The sequence below is a fragment of the Zootoca vivipara genome, chromosome Z2 (assembly GCF_965207765.1).
Source record: "Zootoca vivipara chromosome Z2, rZooViv2.hap1.1, whole genome shotgun sequence".
Taxonomy (NCBI): domain Eukaryota; kingdom Metazoa; phylum Chordata; class Lepidosauria; order Squamata; family Lacertidae; genus Zootoca; species Zootoca vivipara.
This window is the reverse complement of record NC_142585.1, coordinates 25340607-25360292: the sequence shown is the minus strand read 5'-3', so window position 1 is coordinate 25360292 and position 19686 is coordinate 25340607. Positions and strand designations below refer to the sequence as shown.

Genomic DNA, 19686 nt, shown 5'->3' with positions numbered 1-19686 from the left:
GCCAACATCTGTAAAATGGTTTGAAGCCAACACGATTTTTTGGTGTGCATTTTCTTCATTGATGATCTTGTGGTCACACAGCACATGCACATTTACACAAGCCATCTTCCTTACCTGGTAGTCCAGGTATCCCTGGCTGTCCAACTAGTCCAGGAGTCCCTGCGTCACCTGGGGTGCCTGGGTAGCCCTTCTGCCCTGTTAAACCGGGAATACCTTCAGGAAAAGAGACAGAATTTTATTTATCTTTAGCTACACAAACAGAAATATGTTAACAGTTCCAACAGCATCATCTAATAATCCAAGCTTAGGGCCACTGCACATGGACCACAAATCCAGAGGTGCATATTCACTCACATATATCATGTGATTATCTCCACAGCTGAACTTGTGGATGTGCTTTTCCAGTGAAAAAGATTGCAGAGCAAAAAGAAGGACGGAAGAAAGAAAGGAAGGATTGATGCAGCCAGAAATTAAACCGAATTGTTGCAAGGATTGGGGCATGGGGAACGTCCCTAGGTCTGAAAAGAGCTGAATGGTACCGAACAGTATTACAACAGGAAGCAACACAAGAAACACAATTATCTCACCAGGAGATCCTGGTTCTCCTTTTTCTCCTTTAGAGCCCAGCTGCGCTGGATCAATTGTTCCTGGAAGTCCACGCAGGCCTGTCTCACCTTTGCTGCCTTTTTGCCCTGCTGGTCCTGGACGACCAGGCTGGCCTGGTAATCCATCATTGCCTAAGCAGTGTCCAAACAAGAGAGTATTCGTCATTTTTTCAGTCTACATTGCAAAACATTGTGAAACAGGTGGTGATGTACCTTGACACCCTTTGCATGGTCAAAGCATTTGGTATAACACCAAGAAACCAAAAGATACATTGACTAAAATGATATTTTATTGTTCTGTACTTCCTCCAAAGTGCTTGGAGTGGTATAAATTGGAGGTGAGCAACCTCAGATCCAGAACTGACACTGTTCATGGACTATTTTTTAACAAGTGGGTGGGGCCACCAAATTGCCAACCATCTAATGTCAGGTTATTCATATTTTAAGGCTTAGTCCCAGAGCACTAAGATTGGAGATAAACCCACTGCTTGATCTTTGGCAGAAAAAAGATTGAACTTTGATCTTTGCACTTAGTGACTATAGGTGGGCTTGGTTTAACCAATACAGCCTTAGGGGCCAAATCCAGAGCTTTAGTGGGTCTATTTAGGCCCATGGGCCAGAGTTCCCCCCTCTGGCATAAATGATCACTGCTACCCTACCCATTTTGCTTTCACCAGAACCATGTGAGCGAGGTATGGGCCAAAATCGACCAATAAGCCCCATGGCTCACTGGGGATTTGAACTCAAGTCTGCCCTGGTCTTAGTCTAATACTCTTATCACACAAAGAAATTCAGGCTATGAGGTGCTAAAAGTACGGTATTAGACAGATAGGTTGCCAACACTATAACCAAATAATGTGCAGAGGGAGACAGAAATCAAATGCCCTCCTCTTATCTACGTGTGTTAAACAGGAAGTACACTTGAACTTCCAGAATCTATAAATGACCAGTTCCACATTCCAATACAACTTCACTTCTTTGGCTATAAAAAAGTAAAACAACAGTAAGGTAAAGGAGCTCTTACCTTTCAGGCCAGGAAGGCCATTCCTGCCTGAGGTTCCAGGGGAACCTTGGGGACCAGGTGCACCCATCACTCCCATATCGCCTTTGTTACCTGGATGCATGGAATTACCAGTTTTATTCTGAGCAAAAACATCCCCCCCCCAAAAAAAACCCCACTGCTTTCTTTCCTATAAGATTAAACTGGTGAATCAGATCAGTCTAGTGCACTAAAGCCATCTATTTCAATCCGAAAGCCATTCACTCCTGCAAGCATCCACAATGTCTTCATCTACAGAGTAACTCTAGAAGATGAAAGCTCCTAGGACTTGGCTCCTAAATGTGCAACTTTTCACAAGTTCAGAAAAGCAAACAGAATCCATATACTGGAGTTTAGTTGGAGCAGTTCAAATTACAAGTTTGTGTATGCATAAACAGATTTGGAGGAAGAAAAAAGCACCTCTCTCCACTTATAGATGCCACATGCATGCATTGAAACAGGCACCACTGCAGAAGAGGAATTCCCTCTTTATAGAGTGAAGGGAGAGTGCTTTGCTAAGTAGTCACCTGCCACCCATGGAAGCACTCAATGGGGTGAGGTTGGGGCTGAGCAGCTGAACTGGTGGCACAACTGTCAACACTAACTTAATGCTCTCAGCACTGCACCCCCAACCTTATAATTGTATTTTCCCTATTCCTGTCCAAGTAAGGAGCAGCAGTGCCAGAGGAGAGCTTCATCCCACCACAAGCCCCACCACTGGAAGTATGTACAGTGGTGCCTCGCTAGACGAATTTAATTCATTCTACGGGTTAATTCATAAAACGAAAAATTTGTCTAGTGAATCCCATAGGAATGCATTGAATTTTTTTGCCCATAGGAACGCATTAATTGAAATCCAATACATTCCTATGGGAAACTGCGATTCACTACCGTAAATGAATTTTTCACAAAACAAATTCGTCTTAAGCGAATTCATTAAGCGAAAAATTCATCTTACAGGGCATTCGTCTAGCAAAACAATCATTTGCAACAAAAAAAGAATAAAAAAATCTGTTGCACCATTAATTGACTGATCATGACAGTTGTCTTATTGTCCAACTGTTCATCTATGACAGGGGTCGGCAAGGTTTACCTCACCTGGGCCAGTACACTCCTGTGGAGATCCGTCTGTGGGCCAGATTGCACACGCATGGCCGTGATTTCCGGTGTCTGAGCATGCACAGACGTGCTTTCTGGCACTGCAGAAGTGAGTCCCCACACTACGCTGGTTTAGCGCAGTGTGCAGGGACTTGCCAAGCGGGCGGCTCGGTTCAGGGGCGGCTCATGAGCTGGTTAAACGACCCCTGTGGACCACATGTGGCCCAAGGGCCTTAGGTTGGCTACCCCTGATCTATGAACTAGACCGGCTGCACATGACTTCTGTAATCATGAGGCCCTGAAACTGAATTTATCTCTGGTTTAGGCTATCAGACAGCGAAAGCTTGAAATGTTCCCAGTTCTTCACCAGTGAACTAGGTTTTGATAGTTTGGTTTTACACAAGCATTTACTTGCTTCCTACACATCAAGCCATCTCTTTAAAGCACACTAATTCATATGGAATTGTTATTTTCTACAAGTAAAGCTCCACATAGATGCAAACAGTGTCTACACTAGGCAGTTGATAGTATAAAACGATTTACCTGGAATTCCTGGAAGTCCATCTCGTCCAAGTGGCCCAGGTGAACCTGGAGGCCCTGGGAGACCGGGTGATCCAGGAAATCCTTGACTGCCCCTATCTCCTGGAGGACCGGGAATGTCAAATCCTGGTGAACCAGGATCTCCTTTTTCACCTGGTATGCCCTGTAATCCTAGGCAAATATGGTTGGAAAACAATCCTTCAGCAAGAAACAATTTCCAAAAGGTACTGCAGATCAATTTGTATTGGCAACAGAAGCAGGGGAATTGTTGCAAACTTCGTCATATACATATCTTTATATCACAATATGATTATATTGCAATATAGAGTTGACTTGTTGCCTTCATTCAACATAACCTACAGCTAACTAGGTCTGTGATAAAAACAAGGGCTAGGACTCTAGGTATCATTTTTATTTGTTTTATTTAACAAAATGTGCAAACTGATTACTTGTAAATAAAACCACAAAGCAGTTTACAAAGAGTATAAAATATAAATTAAAACTGTCCAAGTTAAAAAAGTTTTTTTAAAGTAAAAAAGGAATCAAAATATAAATATACCGTATTTTTTCGTGTATAAGACGCCCCTTATTTTGGGAGACTCCAAATTAAGATAATGTGGGAAGATTGCCCAGAGTTGTTGAGCTTTTTTTTGGGGGGGGGTCACCCAATCCAACAGCAGCTCTTGCCGCAGCCAACAATCACCCGCCCAATCACCACTGACAATCTCTTGCTTGTGGCTGCAGCCCCCTCTGCACTATCCGTGTATAAGACAACCCCCCCCATTTTTAGCATACTTTTAAAAATAAAAAACCCGTCTTAAATAAAATCAAAAGTTAACAAACACACAATCAGGAATTTAGAAATCAGGAATTCAAGACACTAGATCTAAACAAACTGTTGCAATCTCACTCTAAGTGAACAGAGATTATTCTAATTTTATTATTTATTTATTTGAAAAATTTGCATCCCACACTTCACCAAGCAACTCTCCTTTTATGACTGATGGATCAAGAGGCAGTTTTTTCTTACTGGGTTATTTTTAGGTGCCAGGTTAAGCCATTTTTGTCTCATGCATTTTCATGGTTTGCATTGTAAGTGTTGGATGGATGCTTTAAATATTGTAAAGAATGTTTTATTTGATATTCAACTATTCGTTCATTGACTTTAATTGTGTGTGTATATATATGTTATTGCTGTTTTGTTTTAATTTGTACTGAAAACCACCGTGAGATAAGTATGGTAAAGGTTAGTATATAAGTCCACCTTAAATAAAATAAAAATAACAACAACAACAACAAATAATGCCTCAAGAAGGAAACTGCTATGCACACTGAAAAACTTTCAAGTAATTGAAAGAAAGATGAGCAACTTTAATTTAAAACATATTATGTTTGTTTCTGTGCTCCATTATTTTTCTTATCATTATTATTTACCAATAGCAACAAGAGCTGCTATTCTAAACAAAAAAAGGTAAGAAAAATAATATTTAAGGGGAGAAGAAAAAAGCTTGAAGGAAACCACAGTACCTGATGAACCTGAGAAGGTGCAAACCCAGCACAGTAAGAACTCATCAGGAGGTTGAGGCACAGGAAGCAGTAAGGGGGTTGCGAGAATGCCATTAGGGTTAGGATACAAAAGGAAGCACATCGGTGTTAGACCAAGAAAACCAAACAAACCCTATACAAAAGGTTGCAATCCACAACTCGCCAACTGGACAGAACAACCATAGAGTAAATGGGTTGTGGACTATAGAGCATGTCCCCAAGCACAATGCCAGGCTATGCAATGTCAACACCAAAGAGACTAGACTTTGAGCAGACTTGATTGAAACGTTTTCCAATGGGTGGTAACTACCACATGTGAGAAAGGCAACATATTTTTAATATAGAAAAACTCCAGTGAAAAGGCAAGCTTTTGATTCATTTATATAATGGAATAAAATCCTAACATCTATACATTCTGGCTTTTCTTCTTTCCAAAGTGATACCACAGATATTGCAATGTGCTAATTTGCAAGAATGATTTTGTTCTTCAACAGAGGGGGGTGGGTGGGAATTGAATAAATGGTGATGCACACAAAGGAAAACGTGAACCAAGGAGACTGTCTCAAGTTTCGTTGCAACAAAGATTGTTTTAACATTATTCGAACCTAACGTTAAGGCTATATGGAGAAAACACAAAAGAACATGACATCACAGCAAAGTAAACACAACAAACAAAGATAGTTAAATGCTGATTTGTTAGTGCAAGCTCTAGTCATGCACAGCATTCCATCAGGCTAACAAGAGCAGCTGTTAGTTACAGTAGTATGGGAGAATGAAAAATGAACCATAAATATGTTTTGAGAAAAGCAGGTAGAATGGGCATGCGAAGGAAAACAAATGCTTGTAGAGCAAAAATTCATCATCAAGGGTGGAAGAACCTGTGGCCCTGCAGGTGTTGGTCTACAACTCCCATTATTCTTGGCCATACTGGCTAGGGCTCATGGGAACTGTAGTCCAACACTAAATCTGGGGAGCTCTAGGCTCTCTCTCCCTGAATTATATGATGGGCAAAACTCAGCGCCTGGCAAACAGGTGGTATGGGAGCCCAAGCAATGCGTGAATACATGTTCATTCAAAGCAGTGTTACATGCAGATATTCACCTGAGAAGCTACGGCATGTCATGTGGAGAGGATATTAAAATGGGACAAGGAATCGGGACAGCTCTTTAGGGATCCATTCCCTGAGACCAAACACTGGAGTGCTTCTTAACGATGTAATCACTCAAGGCCATGATTCAGTAATTCTAAATACTATAGTCAATGGAACTAGTCAAATTCTTTTTGATTTGATTTCTTGAAGAGGTCCCCAGAGAGGGGGTTAGTTACTAGGGTCACATCTGCACCTCACATTTACACTACTACCACTTTATCAGTCATGGCTTCCTCCAAGGAATCCAGGGAATGTAAAGGTTGCTGAGAGCTGTTAGAATCATAGAATCAAAGAGTTGGAAGAGACCACAAGGGCCATCCAGTCCAATCCCCTGCCAAGCAGGAAACACCATCAAAGCATTCTTGACATATGCCTGTCAAGCCTCTGCTTAAAGACCTCCAAAGAAGGAAGACTCCACCACACTCCTTGGCAGCAAATTCCACTGTCGAACAGCTCTTACTGTCAGGAAGTTCTTCCTAATGTTTAGGTGGAATCTTCTTTCTTGTAGTTTGAATCCATAGGAGGGAGATGTTTCTTTCCCTCAAAGGCTACTATTCCCAGAATGATTTAGCAATCAGTCCCTCTTGTCGGGGAACTCCGGAAATTTTCTTGCTGCCATGTGCTTTCTATTCGCTTCTTGCCAGTGGAAACTGGCCTTCCTCAATGGCTGATTTCTGGCAGAATCCTTCCCAAATGTTCTGCTTCACTTCAGGGATTTAGCCAATGCTTAGAACAGGTGTGGAGAACCTTTTCTGCCCAATGAGACAGATCTTTATCTCCTCCCTTCCTGCAGGCTAACTTTGGCAGGAGGACTGGATCACCTATATGCCTATCTCCTGATCGCAAAATGACACCAGGTGATTGACAGGTGAGTGGTCCTGCCTGTCTATCAAAGTTGGTCCATGGGGCTGGGGTGGAAATGAGTGGAAATGGTAACCATGCAAGGAGTTCAACATATACCTTTCTGCAGGAATTCTGCAGGACATATACCTTCTGCAGGAATTCAACCCTACTTTCTGCAGAGATTGGCTCCACAAAGAGGCAGCCCAACTGCATCACTATCGCCCCCACACCTGATGTCACATACAAGGTGCGGGGCAGGTGGTTTGGATTCCTCACCCTTGGGCCTTAAAATATTGTTTTCCCATTATGTCATCTCTGGTCCTAATGCAGGCCAGATTTACCTGTGTCCCAGATTCAGAGGCCTTTTATCCTTGGCCTATGAGGCCAAATACCCTGCCAAGACTGCCTGCAGCTCAGCTACCTAATGATCTCTCAAAAGTGAAAGGAAGTCTACTGTGCAGCAATTCTAGGTTCCTCAAGACATTATCCACTGTAACGGAACCCTTTGCAGGTGCTACCTAGGCCTTTTTAGTTTCATCTCTCCTCTGCCATGAATGCTAGACATTTATGGGGGTTCCCCTCCCCTTTTAAATGAAAGCAATTAAGAATGCGATGCTGGAATGGCTGTTTTGCAATAATGTTGTGATCATGCAGAACACTTAGACCCCAAGGCATGGATTTTCTTGAAATGCATATTTCAGCTCATGTTTTTGCACAATATTGGTGTAAGCAATCTCTAAAATCAACATGAGGTGGATGAGCGGTCATGCAACACAGCTAAGAAGGTGTGTGCCACAAGGACCAAAACATGTACTTAAAGCAGTTTGTAGCTAAAAGTGAGGCTCATATTTTATTTTACTTAAGAACAACAACAAACATTTTAATTGTGGTTTATTGCAGTGCAGATTCAGGGCCTGTTCGGATGCAAGGCCCATGCAGGCTGCCTCAGGAGGTGTCCATAAACCCAGCAGTGTGGCCCTGCAACACCCCCTGAGATAATCCTGACAGGACAAACAGAATTCCAACTCAGGGAAATCATAGGGGGAGAAACAATGTTTTCACCTTACAATAGATTACACGTTTGTGAAACAAACTTAAATATAAGCATATCTAATATACATGTCATAGACATTAAAAACATTTCTAAATGTGAGTTAACTATACATACAGAAGAGGGGAAGGATAATCTATATACACCATAAAGGTGAAGCAAATTATGCCCACGGTAGGCAGAAATTTGATGTGGGCCAATAATTTCACCTGTCTCAAGGTACAGTTAGAGACTGATAGTGGAATGACAGCATGAGCACCATACATTTATGACAACATCAGTTCCAGACATTTATTCCACTTTAATAGCCATGGCTTTCCCCAAAGAACCATGGGAAATGTAGTTTGTTATGGGTACTGAGAGTTGTCAGGAGACCCCTATTCCCCTCACAGAGCAATAGCTCCCAGGGTAGTTTAATAATTAACCCCCCATCCCATGGGAATTGTAGCTCTTCAAGAGGAAAGGGGTCTCCTAACAAGTCTCCTAACTACAGTTCTTGGGGGAAGTCATGACTCGTAAAGTGGTATAACAATACTTAAAAAGTATAGTGTGGATATGGCCATAGATCAGAGCTTCCAAACTCTGTGTTGTGACACACGAAAGCTCCCTGAGCTCCTCCTGGGACTGGAAATGGGTTAGTTTAACCTCCAGTTTGCTAGCAAAGCTGAATTACTGTGTCACAAAATGATGAATGTCTAAAAAGTGTGTCACCATCATGAAAAGTTTGAAAAGCTCTGCCATAGATTCATGGAGTTGGTGAGAACTTTGTAATCTTATATTGTTCAACCTCCTGCTCAGTGCAGGGAAATGAGCACAAGGACATCAACAACAACTTAGCTGCCCAACCTCTGCTTGAAGATATGTACTCAGAAGTTAGTCCCACTGAGTTCAATGGGGCTTACTCCCAGATCACTGAGTCTGCAGTCTGATTTTGTGCCACAGTAACAATGGCTTGTATCAGATGCTAGTCCTAGTCAGAGTAGACCCAATGAAATTAATGCCCATGACTAGCTTATGTGTACTCTGAGTAGAAGTTACGTTGACTGCAACCCAATGTCCTTGTGATGACACTCCATATATCAGGACTTAAAATTCATTCAGGACACTTGTCAATTGCCCTCTAAGTAGAAGGGTAATGCTTATAAGTCTTTTAAACACCCTCTTTCACTCACTTCACTGTGGTTCAGCCTATGTTTAGACAGTGCGACTTCAGACTGTAGTTGTGATAGTTACAGGATGGAGTGTTCCTTTTTTAAAAAGTCTGCATAGAAATCTAGTAGGTTAGGGAGAAGGCCAAGCTAGAATGGTTTTCCCCATTACCTGCTAGCTTTCTGTGGACAGGAGTTTTACTATAATAATTTATATGTTAAGGGCACACCATCATTTGAATCCCGCATTGAGAATTCACCTAAAATCAGGACCCAGAATCTTCTTCATTCACTCATAAAATACAAAAAGCTTTGTTGAAAAAATTTCACACCTGGAAGTCAGGAAGCAGGTGACTGTGATCTAATGTAACAGTTCTTTCTAGATCGACACTGGTACAATGAAGAGTTTAAGCCTCTCTTGAGTCCACTTAGGAACTACTAATGTTCTGTGGGATAATTTTGCTTCATGTAAGTATGGACCAGCTATTCTAAAGCAGCCCAAATGGCAATAAGCATATTGATTATTTTAGGGCTCGCTTCAGCTTATTCAGTGCAACAAAAAAGTTTGGGGAAAGGAATCTGAGAAGACAGATGCTGCTATTTTACTTTGGATATATGGAAGGGAATAATGGAAGGAAGTCAAATGGATGGGGAGTCTGAGTTTCCTCATTTTCTACTCGGATGTGTCAGATTTGGGATCATGCCATTTATAGGCCAGTTGTTGTGAGACCTACCTGGTGGACCCACAGGTCCTGGAGGCCCTGGAGCTCCAGGTGGGCCTTGGCCACCAATCCCTGGAATCCCCGGAGGTCCTGCTAACCCAGGTTGACCACGTGGCCCCGGGTCACCTGAAAAGAAAAATCCAACAAATCAAATCTTTAAAAGGTTGCAAACATTTCAAGATGTAATTTTGACCAGTCTCAAGGAAGCAGAACACTGATAGTTAATTACAGTTTCTCAATTTAAGATATCATGCCAAGTCATAGGCAGCACAACCCATGGTTTCAAAAGCCACTGTTTCCAATACAGGTAAGCTAGGGAACTGTAAACCAAGGTTTGTCATGTCACCTATCACGTCAAACCACGGTTAAGCTTACTTAACCACAGATGGCATTGAGTTGATCTATCTACAAAGACCAGACAGAAGTGCTTATGAGCACAACACTCCATAAACACAGGGACACAGGATGCTGCCTGATACAGTCTAATCACTGGCCCATCTAGTTCAGTATTGTCTGCACTGACTGGCAGCATAAACTTAACAATATCTGTACCTTTAGGCCCTGGAGTTCCATCAAAACCTATACGTCCTGGAAGGCCAGGGGTTCCTGGAAAGCCGGAATCCCCTTTGGGACCTTGTGCTCCTTTGAAACCCGGTGGCCCAGGTGGTCCAGCTGGTCCTGGAACACCAAAACCACGGTCCCCCTGCAACATAAGAAAGAGAGTCAAATAATAATTCAGAACATTCTTGCTTTGTTCCTGTTGCTTTTATATTTATTGTGAACCCATTTTGACTACAGTAACTACTGAAATGGGGTATAAGCATACATTTGACCTGATAATTCAGCTATCACACCAAGCAACAATTAATGTAGCTTAACTACTTTCTCGCATTATGTTTGAATTAGCAAACTATGGTTTGCAATTGGCCCAAAATCCAGAAACTAGAGGCCATGCTTCAAAGTGAGATTTCCAAACCATCACTTTTTATCATTGTGGTTTTTATGATGTCTAAATTAATAAATTATATTAATGGTTATTGCTGAACAACAGAAATATGATTGCTGAGTAGATGAGTAGATGGGAAAGGAAAGCAGACAAACAGGTCTAAACCATACTTTGCTGGTTTAACATTCTAAACTGTGGTTAATAGTGTGCACTGTGTGAACTGTGGTTAATAGGGGTGTGCACTGACCACAAGATTTGATTCGGACCCCAATTCAATACTTTGGAAAGAGCATTATTTGATCTTCAGAGGCTGTCCAATTTTATTCAGGGTCCAAATCTGAATTTTGATCCAGCAGAATGAAGTTTTGTGCTTTCCCCTTTCACCATTATGGGGAAGAAGAAGAAAAAGCACACAGCTTTAACTTTTTCTTTTACAGAACTGTATTATATTTGCCAGCACAGTAGTCTGTCCTGAGCGGGTAATGCATAGTAAAATACAGAGAAAGAGGCATAGGGATTTTGTGCTGGACACCTTTAACATTTGTGAAATTCCCACTTGGCACCCAAGTGCCTGTTAGTTAATTTTAAACTCCCATCAACTGGAGGCAGTACTGAAGACTCTAACCAATCCCTATCATACCTTGGGCAGGAGCAAACAAACAAACAAACAATCTTTTAGTACTTGACCATATAAGCATTATGAATGTAACTTATAGGACCAGGATGTTTGGCCATGCTTGCACTGTCAGAAAAGTCCAACCCCACTTTTGCATGCAATAGTTCTTCATAACATCCCAAGCAAATGGAGAGAACCCTTCTTCACAGACCTTCTGTCCTGCTAATCCAGGAAGCCCAGGAGGTCCATCTTGACCTGCTCTTCCAGGGTTTCCTGGTACACCAGGAAGGCCTGGCAACCCAGGATATCCTAAAAGAACAAAGAAGAGGGTTTGGAGCTCACTACCACAAAGCTTCAGCCGTCTTCAAAAGGCATTCTTCAAGCTTCTGTTTTTGCCATTTGTTAACACAATTTGTTTCAAATCAAATTTACTGCTAAAGTTTTGACATTGCAGATGGATTAATAAGGCAAGATACCTCTGAGTATCAGTCACTGGGGAAGAACAGCTGGAAAACACTATTGCCCTTATGCCTGTTTACAGACTTCCCATTGGGGCAGCAGATTGGCCACTCTGATAAACACAATGCTGGACCAAGATTATGCTCTTAGGATCTTCTTGCTCAGTCCTTTCATATGATGGGATTCTCTCCCATATCCTGATTCTGCCATTATCTCCAAACAGAACCAGTCAGATATGATTAACCAACTATTTACATCTAAAACATGGATAGATAAGTTGCTGTGGGGCAGATAAAGATAAATCCCAACCTTTTCTAAACCTTCTCTCATTTCCTTTCTGAAAGGCCAGAATTTCCACAAAAATACAAACACACCCATTAAAAATAAAACACATGACTACTGTAGCAGACAGTTTTATTTTTTTTAACCCTACAGGGGGCTATCAGGTTTTTCTGATGTCTATGGTCCAAAAGCAATTTCCTCTGGGGAGTTCAGAGTGGCCTATGTAGCAGGACCTCTTTAATCCTCACAACAAGGTAGGTTATTGCTGGGAGATAGTGAGTGGTCCAGGGTCACCCAGGGAGCTTTGTGGCTGGGCAAGGTTTTAAACCCATCTCTCTACAACCTAACTATGGAAATCTTGCCAGCACACCACCCTGGCATCATAGAATATGACAGAGACAAACCTTTGGGTCCTGGTGGGCCTGGAAGTCCAATACCAGGTAGTCCTGGATCCCCTTTTGAGCCTGGGATGCCTGGCAATCCAGGTGCCCCTGGCTGGCCAGGATCACCTGCAAACAGGAACAATTGAATTAGGGGAGGAAAACCCACTACAAAAAATGTAAATAATAGTATTTCACTTGGAAAATCAACAAATTTATTTACCTGGAAGGCCAACTTCACCATCTCTGCCTGGGGGGCCAGGGTTACCTGGAGATCCTGCTTCTGTGATAGTTTGTCCAGGTTCCCCTTTGGGCCCTAGAGGTAGATGTATAATAGCAAACATTTATAAATCGACACCAACAACACCTGATTTATATCTATTGGAAGAGCAATCCACAGGACTGGGCTATTAACAATGAAGGCTCAGTTTCATGTTAATGTCAAATCAACCTCACTGACTCACAGGGCAACCAGTGATGTTCCTACAGGTTATCTCAGTGATTGAGCTGGAATATAAGAGTTCAGGTGGTCGGTCCTTCAAGTATACAGGACTTAAGTTGCTTAAGGCTTTGTAATGTTACTTCCCAAACTGATGTCTCCAGGCATCAGCCTGGGATAACACTGGAGTGGGAAGGAGCCACATTTTCCCACTGTGCACTTCCTTCCTTCATTATTAGCAGACTCACATGGATGCTGACAGTGCATGAATTAGGTTCATTTTACCCCTGCCGATGGTCTGAATCTTTCTCCATGTTTAGGTCTCATTTACAGGTTACACATCATATCACCACCACAAATTCTCCCAGGTCTTTTAATTTACAACAGACATACATTTCTGGTATTTAACTTATTGTACCAAATTATTTCCCCATTACAGATTTTATGCTGATTTTAAGTTGATTTTATGCTACTGTGTTTCTGCTGGCTTTTAGATAGCTTTGTTGTTGTTTGTTGTTTAGTCGTTTAGTCGTGTCCGACTCTTCGTGACCCCATGGACCATAGCACGCCAGGCACTCCTGTCTTCCACTGCCTCCCGCAGTTTGGTCAAACTCATGTTCGTAGCTTCGAGAACACTGTCCAACCATCTTGTCCTCTGTCGTCCCCTTCTCCTAGTGCCCTCAATCTTTCCCAACATCAGGGTCTTTTCCAAGGATTCTTCTCTTCTCATGAGGTGGCCAAAGTATTGGAGCCTCAGCTTCACGATCTGTCCTTCCAGGGAGCACTCAGGGCTGATTTCCTTAAGAATGGATAGGTTTGATCTTCTAGCAGTCCATGGGACTCTCAAGAGTCTCCTCCAGCACCATAATTCAAAAGCATCAATTCTTCGGCGATCAGCCTTCTTGATGGTCCAGCTCTCACTTCCATACATCACTACTGGGAAAACCATAGCTTTAACTATACGGACCTTTGTCGGCAAGGTGATGTCTCTGCTTTTTAAGATGCTGTCTAGGTTTGTCATTGCTTTTCTCCCAAGAAGCAGGCGTCTTTTAATTTCGTGACTGCTGTCACTATCTGCAGTGATCAAGGAGCCCAAGAAAGTAAAATCTCTCACTGCCTCCATTTCTTCCCCTTCTATTTGCCAGGAGGTGATGGGACCGGTGGCCATGATCTTGGTTTTTTTGATGTTGAGCTTCAGACCATATTTTGCGCTCTCCTCTTTCACCCTTATTAAAAGGTTCTTTAATTCCTCCTCGCTTTCTGCCATCAAGGTTGTGTCATCTGCATATAGATAGCTTATGTGCTGATTTATAGATTTTGCAATTGCTTTTATAGCTTTTTTTCTTTGAACTGTATCCCATATTTTCTAAATGTTGTAAACTGCACAGAGAACCAAATTAATGGCAGTGTATAAATGTAAATAATACTAATAAGAATTATCATTATTACTACTAGTAGTATTGGGCAATACATACTGGTACATGTTCATTATCACCATCATCAATATCTTTCAGAAAGCTGCTTCTTTGTTATGCATTTTGACAAATTATAGTCTTTCTCACATGCGGTCAGAAGTGGCCCAGGCAACCCCACCAACTCATTCTGCTGCACATATAGACTGGAGGCATCCTGGATGTTGTGTTTATACTAGGTCAGACTATTTGCTATTGTCTACTCTGGCAACTGACACTCCAGGGTCTCAGCCAGAAAAGAGTTTGTCCCATTATCTGCCACTGTATCCTTTTAACTGGAGGTGCCAAGGGTGGATCAAGGAGCAGGTTCTTGTCAATGTTTAAATACAGTTGGACACCATTTTTAAACAAGATGGCAGTCTTTTGAAACTGCAATGATCCTAACCACTGATTTCAAAACTGCACTGATTCTTTTGGTTTCTTAGAATTCCCAAGCAAGGCTTTGTACAAGTGTTTATGTAATTGTTTTAGAAGACAGCTTTGATCTTTCTCTTACCTGATGACACTACCTTTACATCATCTTTAGATAACTCAGCTACAAAAGTTAAAAGAAGTCCCCAAGGTTTAAACAAGCTAAATGATGAGTTACAAAAAAAGTTCGCGGCAACAACAGATCATCTCATGAAATTGATCATTTTAGAGCTCATTTTCTTTGGTGTTAGCAAGGATGGTCCCTGTTGGACCCAATGATGCAAACATTCCTTTTTGTGGTTTGGTCGAATAAGACAAAGAAACTTACCTGGACCTCCAGGGGCTCCTGAGCGCCCAGAAACACCCTGAATACCCTTCTGGCCTGGGGGACCTTGTGGGCCAAATCCAGGAGATCCTGGAGGCCCTCGATCACCAGGAATACCAGGAATTCCTGGATCACCAGGAAGTCCCCTGTCCCCTTTGAAACTGATGCCACCCTAAAAGGACAAGGGGAAAGTTGGTAAATGAGTTTGTAGCTCACTCCACCCCGCCCCCAACCCCAAACACTTGGATTGAACAAAGCTCATTTGAAATCTGATTGGGCCAGACATGTGCCTGTGGGAAGCTACGTAAGGCAAGTGAGTGCATAATGGAAATAGCCATTCTCTTCTTTGCCCCCACCATTTGGGGTGGGTGGGGCAGATTGCAATGTACAGTGGTGCCTTGCTGGACGAATTTAATTCGTTCCACGGGGCTTTTCTTATAACGAAAAATTCGTCTAGCGAATCCCATAGGAATGCATTGATTTTTGGGGGGATTTTTTTTTGCCCATAGGAACACATTAATTGAATTTCAATGCATTCCTATGGGAAACTGCAATTCGCTAGACGAATTTTTCATAAAACGAATTCGTCTAGCGAGGCAACCTCCGCTAGAAAAAACCTTTCGTTAAGTGGAAATTTCGTTAAGCAGGGCATTCGTTAAGCGAGGCACCACTGTACAGTCAAAGCAATTGTAATCTTCAGTGACTTTCCTTAGGATTCAGATGAGAAGGACTAATATGGATGCAGACTCAGAGGAAATTAAATAAAACTAACACTTTTGTATTATCTATTAATGACATGGTTTAACATGTATTTTATTACATTTCTGTCCTACCCTTCCTCCCAAAGAAGCTCAGAACTGTAAACAACAAAATAAGAAAAAAATGCAATTCATATAAAGGAAATAATTGTGACATCACAAATATTTAGACCCAATGGGAATAATAACAACATTAGTTATTTATTTAACACAACTTATATACCACTTGATTGCAAAAAACCACAACACATCTAAGCTTATTATAACATAAAAACAGATTACAGTATTATTTGATTTAAGCCTTTCCGTATGTGCCAGTACTAGAATTACTTTTCCTCTTTCAATATCAATCACAAGGTATGTGTGCGTGTATGTGTATAATCTGCTGTGGCAGATTATTTCTTTAGAAGAGTTTGGATTTGATATCCCGCTTTATCACTACCCAAAGGAGTCTCAAACCGGCTAACATTCTCCTTTCCCTTCCTCCCCCACAACAAACACTCTGTGAGGTGATTGGGCCTGGGAGACTTCAAAGAAGTGTGACTAGCCCAAGGTCACCCAGCAGCTGCACGTGGAGGAGCAGAGACACGAACCCAGTTCCCCAGATTACGAGTCTACCGCTCTTAACCACTATACCACACTGGCTCTCTTTAGTTACTTCACCAAATTTGCACAAATCAGAGTTAAAAGCAAGTTAATGTGTGACCTTCTGCATGCAAAGCAGTGCCCCCACCACCACTGAGCAATGGCAGCTGTGGATTGGCAGTAGGCTAAGATGCAAAAATGCCATTCAACTTGACAGAGAATGGAGTCACACAGCAAATACTGCCTTGAGGAATATGGCCCTCCTGTGCATTTGAGAGGACATTATGCCAGTTTATCATGGCATGTAAAAGCTGCACCTTTTAGTGTTACTTCTTACCAGTGGAGGTTGGGCCAATGGCGCACTGCCCCACCAACCACAGTCTGCACACAACCAGCCTCCACCTGCCTGACTTCCTACTTACAACCATGACAAGAGGTGGCACCACCTGTCGCCTTTTCCCTTCACACCATACATTTAATGCAGTATGATGATGCTTTAAACAGTAGCGGCTTTCCCCAATGATTTCTGGGAGCTGTAGTTTGTTAAGGGTGCTGAGGCTTGTTAGAGGAGACCCCTATTTCCCTCACAATTCCCAGAGTTCCATGGGATTTATTTATTGGAATAGGTATTTATTGTCAAACCACTCTGATAATTATAGCTCGGGCATGGGGAATTGGGATCTCTAAACCACTCTCAGTGCTCTTAACTGCTCCTGGAATTTCTTAGGGGAAGCCATGGCTATTTAAAGTGGTGTCATAGTGCTTTAAACATATGGTGTGGAATGCAGCCTCTACCCTCAGTGCTGTCCTTGCAGAATTCATCTACAGGAGGATGGGGACAAAACTAGAATTAGCTGGCTCTGCCTGTCATTGGGTTTGGCTTCACCTACTGTTGGCCTCCATGCCTTCCAACTTTCCAGTCCCATTGGGCCCCAGCTACCACTGAGGCTGCCGATATTGGGAACCATCAGAAGACTGGCTAAGTACTCAATGACCATTGCGTTTTGTTAGCATTTAAAACACTCCCAAATTACACTTGGTTGAAATGGAAGTGCAATGGTTTCACATTCACTTACTGGCTCCCCCTTGGGCCCAGGAAGACCCGGCAGTCCATCTTGTCCACGAGATCCATCTAACCCAGGCAGACCTGGAGGGCCTGGGAAGCCAGGGTTCCCCTTCTCGCCTTTCAATCCAGGGAAAGCAAGAACATCACCTGGATCGCCTTTTGTGCCGGGACGTCCAGGAGGGCCAGGAGGGCCGGGAAGACCCTAGATAAAGGATTTTAACTATTGCAGTAATTAGGATTACACATATTCCCCCCTACTTTCTCCCTCTAACCCCATGCTCCCAACAAACAACAATTAATGGTGCTTACTTGTGGCCCAACAGTACCAACAAGGCCAGGGACTCCTTTATCACCTTTCAGCCCCGGAAAACCAGGAGAACCTGATCATGAAAGGAGGGAGGGGGAAATCAGTGAGAGCAGCTAGAAAACAGCCTACCCATGACATGGGCAATGCAAATTGTTTAGTGTTCTTTGTGGATAGTATGTTAGAACGCTCCCAGAAAACCTCACAGGGAAATGATGCAATGCTCATTTGTAGTCACTACAAAGGCTATTTGACTGTTTCCTAGATTTAGTCCAGGGGATGATTTACGGCAGTAGCAGTTAAGGATGGGCAGATCCCAAACCCGTCCACTGCATGTGGTTTTTGGTCTACTTTGCCCCTACCTTCGAATTAAACTGGGGGGTGGGGGTGGAGAAAAGAGATTTTAAAAACTTATTTCAGAATTTGTAGTTTGACAGATTTCAGTTGACGTCTTTTCTTTTTAATAGGCTACCTATGCACATGAACACAGTGTGAAAAGGAAGATTGCATAACCCAATTGCACATGTCCTAGGGAAGAGCAGGACACTCTGACTGGAGATCCCTGGTAAAATCATCACCTCTCTTTATAAACTAGACCTGTCAGTCACATAACAGGTCTCACACTCCCTTCTCTCCACCATGGAGTTCTTCTTATATCTGTCTGAAGCAGTCCCACTTTGGTTCTTTGTTTGGGATGCATCTGCATATTATGCATGCCTCTAGGGTGTGCATTGATTAAATTACAGCACAAAAAGGGGGACCTGGTGCAATTGCATTGTCACCTCAATATTCCTTTTTGAACTGTGATCAAGTTAATGCACATCTGTGCAAAAAAGGAGAGGGAGAGAAAGAGAGAGAGAGAGAGAGAGAGGAAAGGAAACACATGCCACTCTGGAAACAAGGTCAGATGATTTGGAATCTCCAAATCCAGGATGAAATTCAGATAAAAATAATTTCATAGATATCCTTAGTGGTGGTCTGATTCCACAGTGGTGTACTACCATGGCATGTGGGAAGCATTGGTCCTGCTTCTGCTAGCAATCAAACTTACTGCAAGAAAGGAAATAAGCTGTGGGACATTCAAATACCAAAAGGTATCTGTGAGCAGATGTACTAGAATATTAACCAGCTTGCCTGCTTTGTGCATAAATATGCCCACAAACACTTATCCCTTAGGTACACATAGAGTGATCATGGTTTTCCCAGTTGTTGTTTAGAAAGCTGTTCATCACTGTAAAGCAAACAAATAAAAACATAGTCCTAAATCTGAATAATCAAAAGGGGGATAAAGGCTGGAAGCAGCCACTGTATACCTGGGCTTCCAGGTAAACCTGGTACTCCCTTCTCCCCTGGAGGGCCTGAAGTGCCAATTCCAATGCAGTTAAAACAGGTGTCTCCTTTATCACCTGGAAACAAAGACATAAATAAAGAGTTACAGGTAGGTAGCTGTGTTGGTCTGCCGTAGTCGAAACAAAATAAAAGAATTCCTTCCAGTAGCACCTTAGATATATCTGAAGAAGTGTGCATGCACATGGAAGCTCATACCAATAACAAACTTAGTTGGTCTCTAAGGTGCTACTGGAAGGAATAAATAGAGGTGAGTCTCATTTCCTATGGGTGTGAGTACATAAAATTTAAGTATTCAAATGCAGACTTCTTGTCCATATTCAGCATGCACCCCTAAGTATTAGAGAAGAACTGGAGTAGCAGTCTGTCATGCACTCATGAAAAAGCAATAGCTGTCTGGTACTCAGGCACAATAAATTAACTACGCACTGTTTCCTTAAATATAGCTTAGTCTCAGACTCCACCTTCCCTGCTTCCTCACTTCCCTTGGAATAAGAGAAACCCTGCTCCAAGTGTGAGTAAAGTACCCTGCAGGACAGATCAACACAACTCTGC

General features: G+C 42.4%; 1 protein-coding gene across 2 annotated transcripts in view; it reads right to left on the bottom strand.

The window, feature by feature from the left end:
* The window catches only part of COL4A5 (collagen type IV alpha 5 chain), a 131777-nt gene that overhangs the window by 35043 nt on the left and 77048 nt on the right, over positions 1–19686 (bottom strand). Inside the window, exons 22-34 of one of the 2 annotated variants that reach the window (XM_035101939.3) lie at positions 19098–19190; positions 17790–17860; positions 17491–17682; positions 15075–15243; positions 12648–12740; positions 12449–12553; positions 11515–11612; positions 10294–10444; positions 9754–9867; positions 3286–3453; positions 1630–1719; positions 588–737; positions 115–213 (exon numbers count right to left, since the gene is read on the bottom strand). In XM_035101939.3, coding sequence (XP_034957830.1) covers positions 115–213; positions 588–737; positions 1630–1719; positions 3286–3453; positions 9754–9867; positions 10294–10444; positions 11515–11612; positions 12449–12553; positions 12648–12740; positions 15075–15243; positions 17491–17682; positions 17790–17860; positions 19098–19190 — 1593 coding nt within the window. The remainder of the gene's footprint in view (positions 1–114; positions 214–587; positions 738–1629; positions 1720–3285; positions 3454–9753; positions 9868–10293; positions 10445–11514; positions 11613–12448; positions 12554–12647; positions 12741–15074; positions 15244–17490; positions 17683–17789; positions 17861–19097; positions 19191–19686) is intronic. The other variant, XM_088664626.1, reaches the window with a different exon arrangement.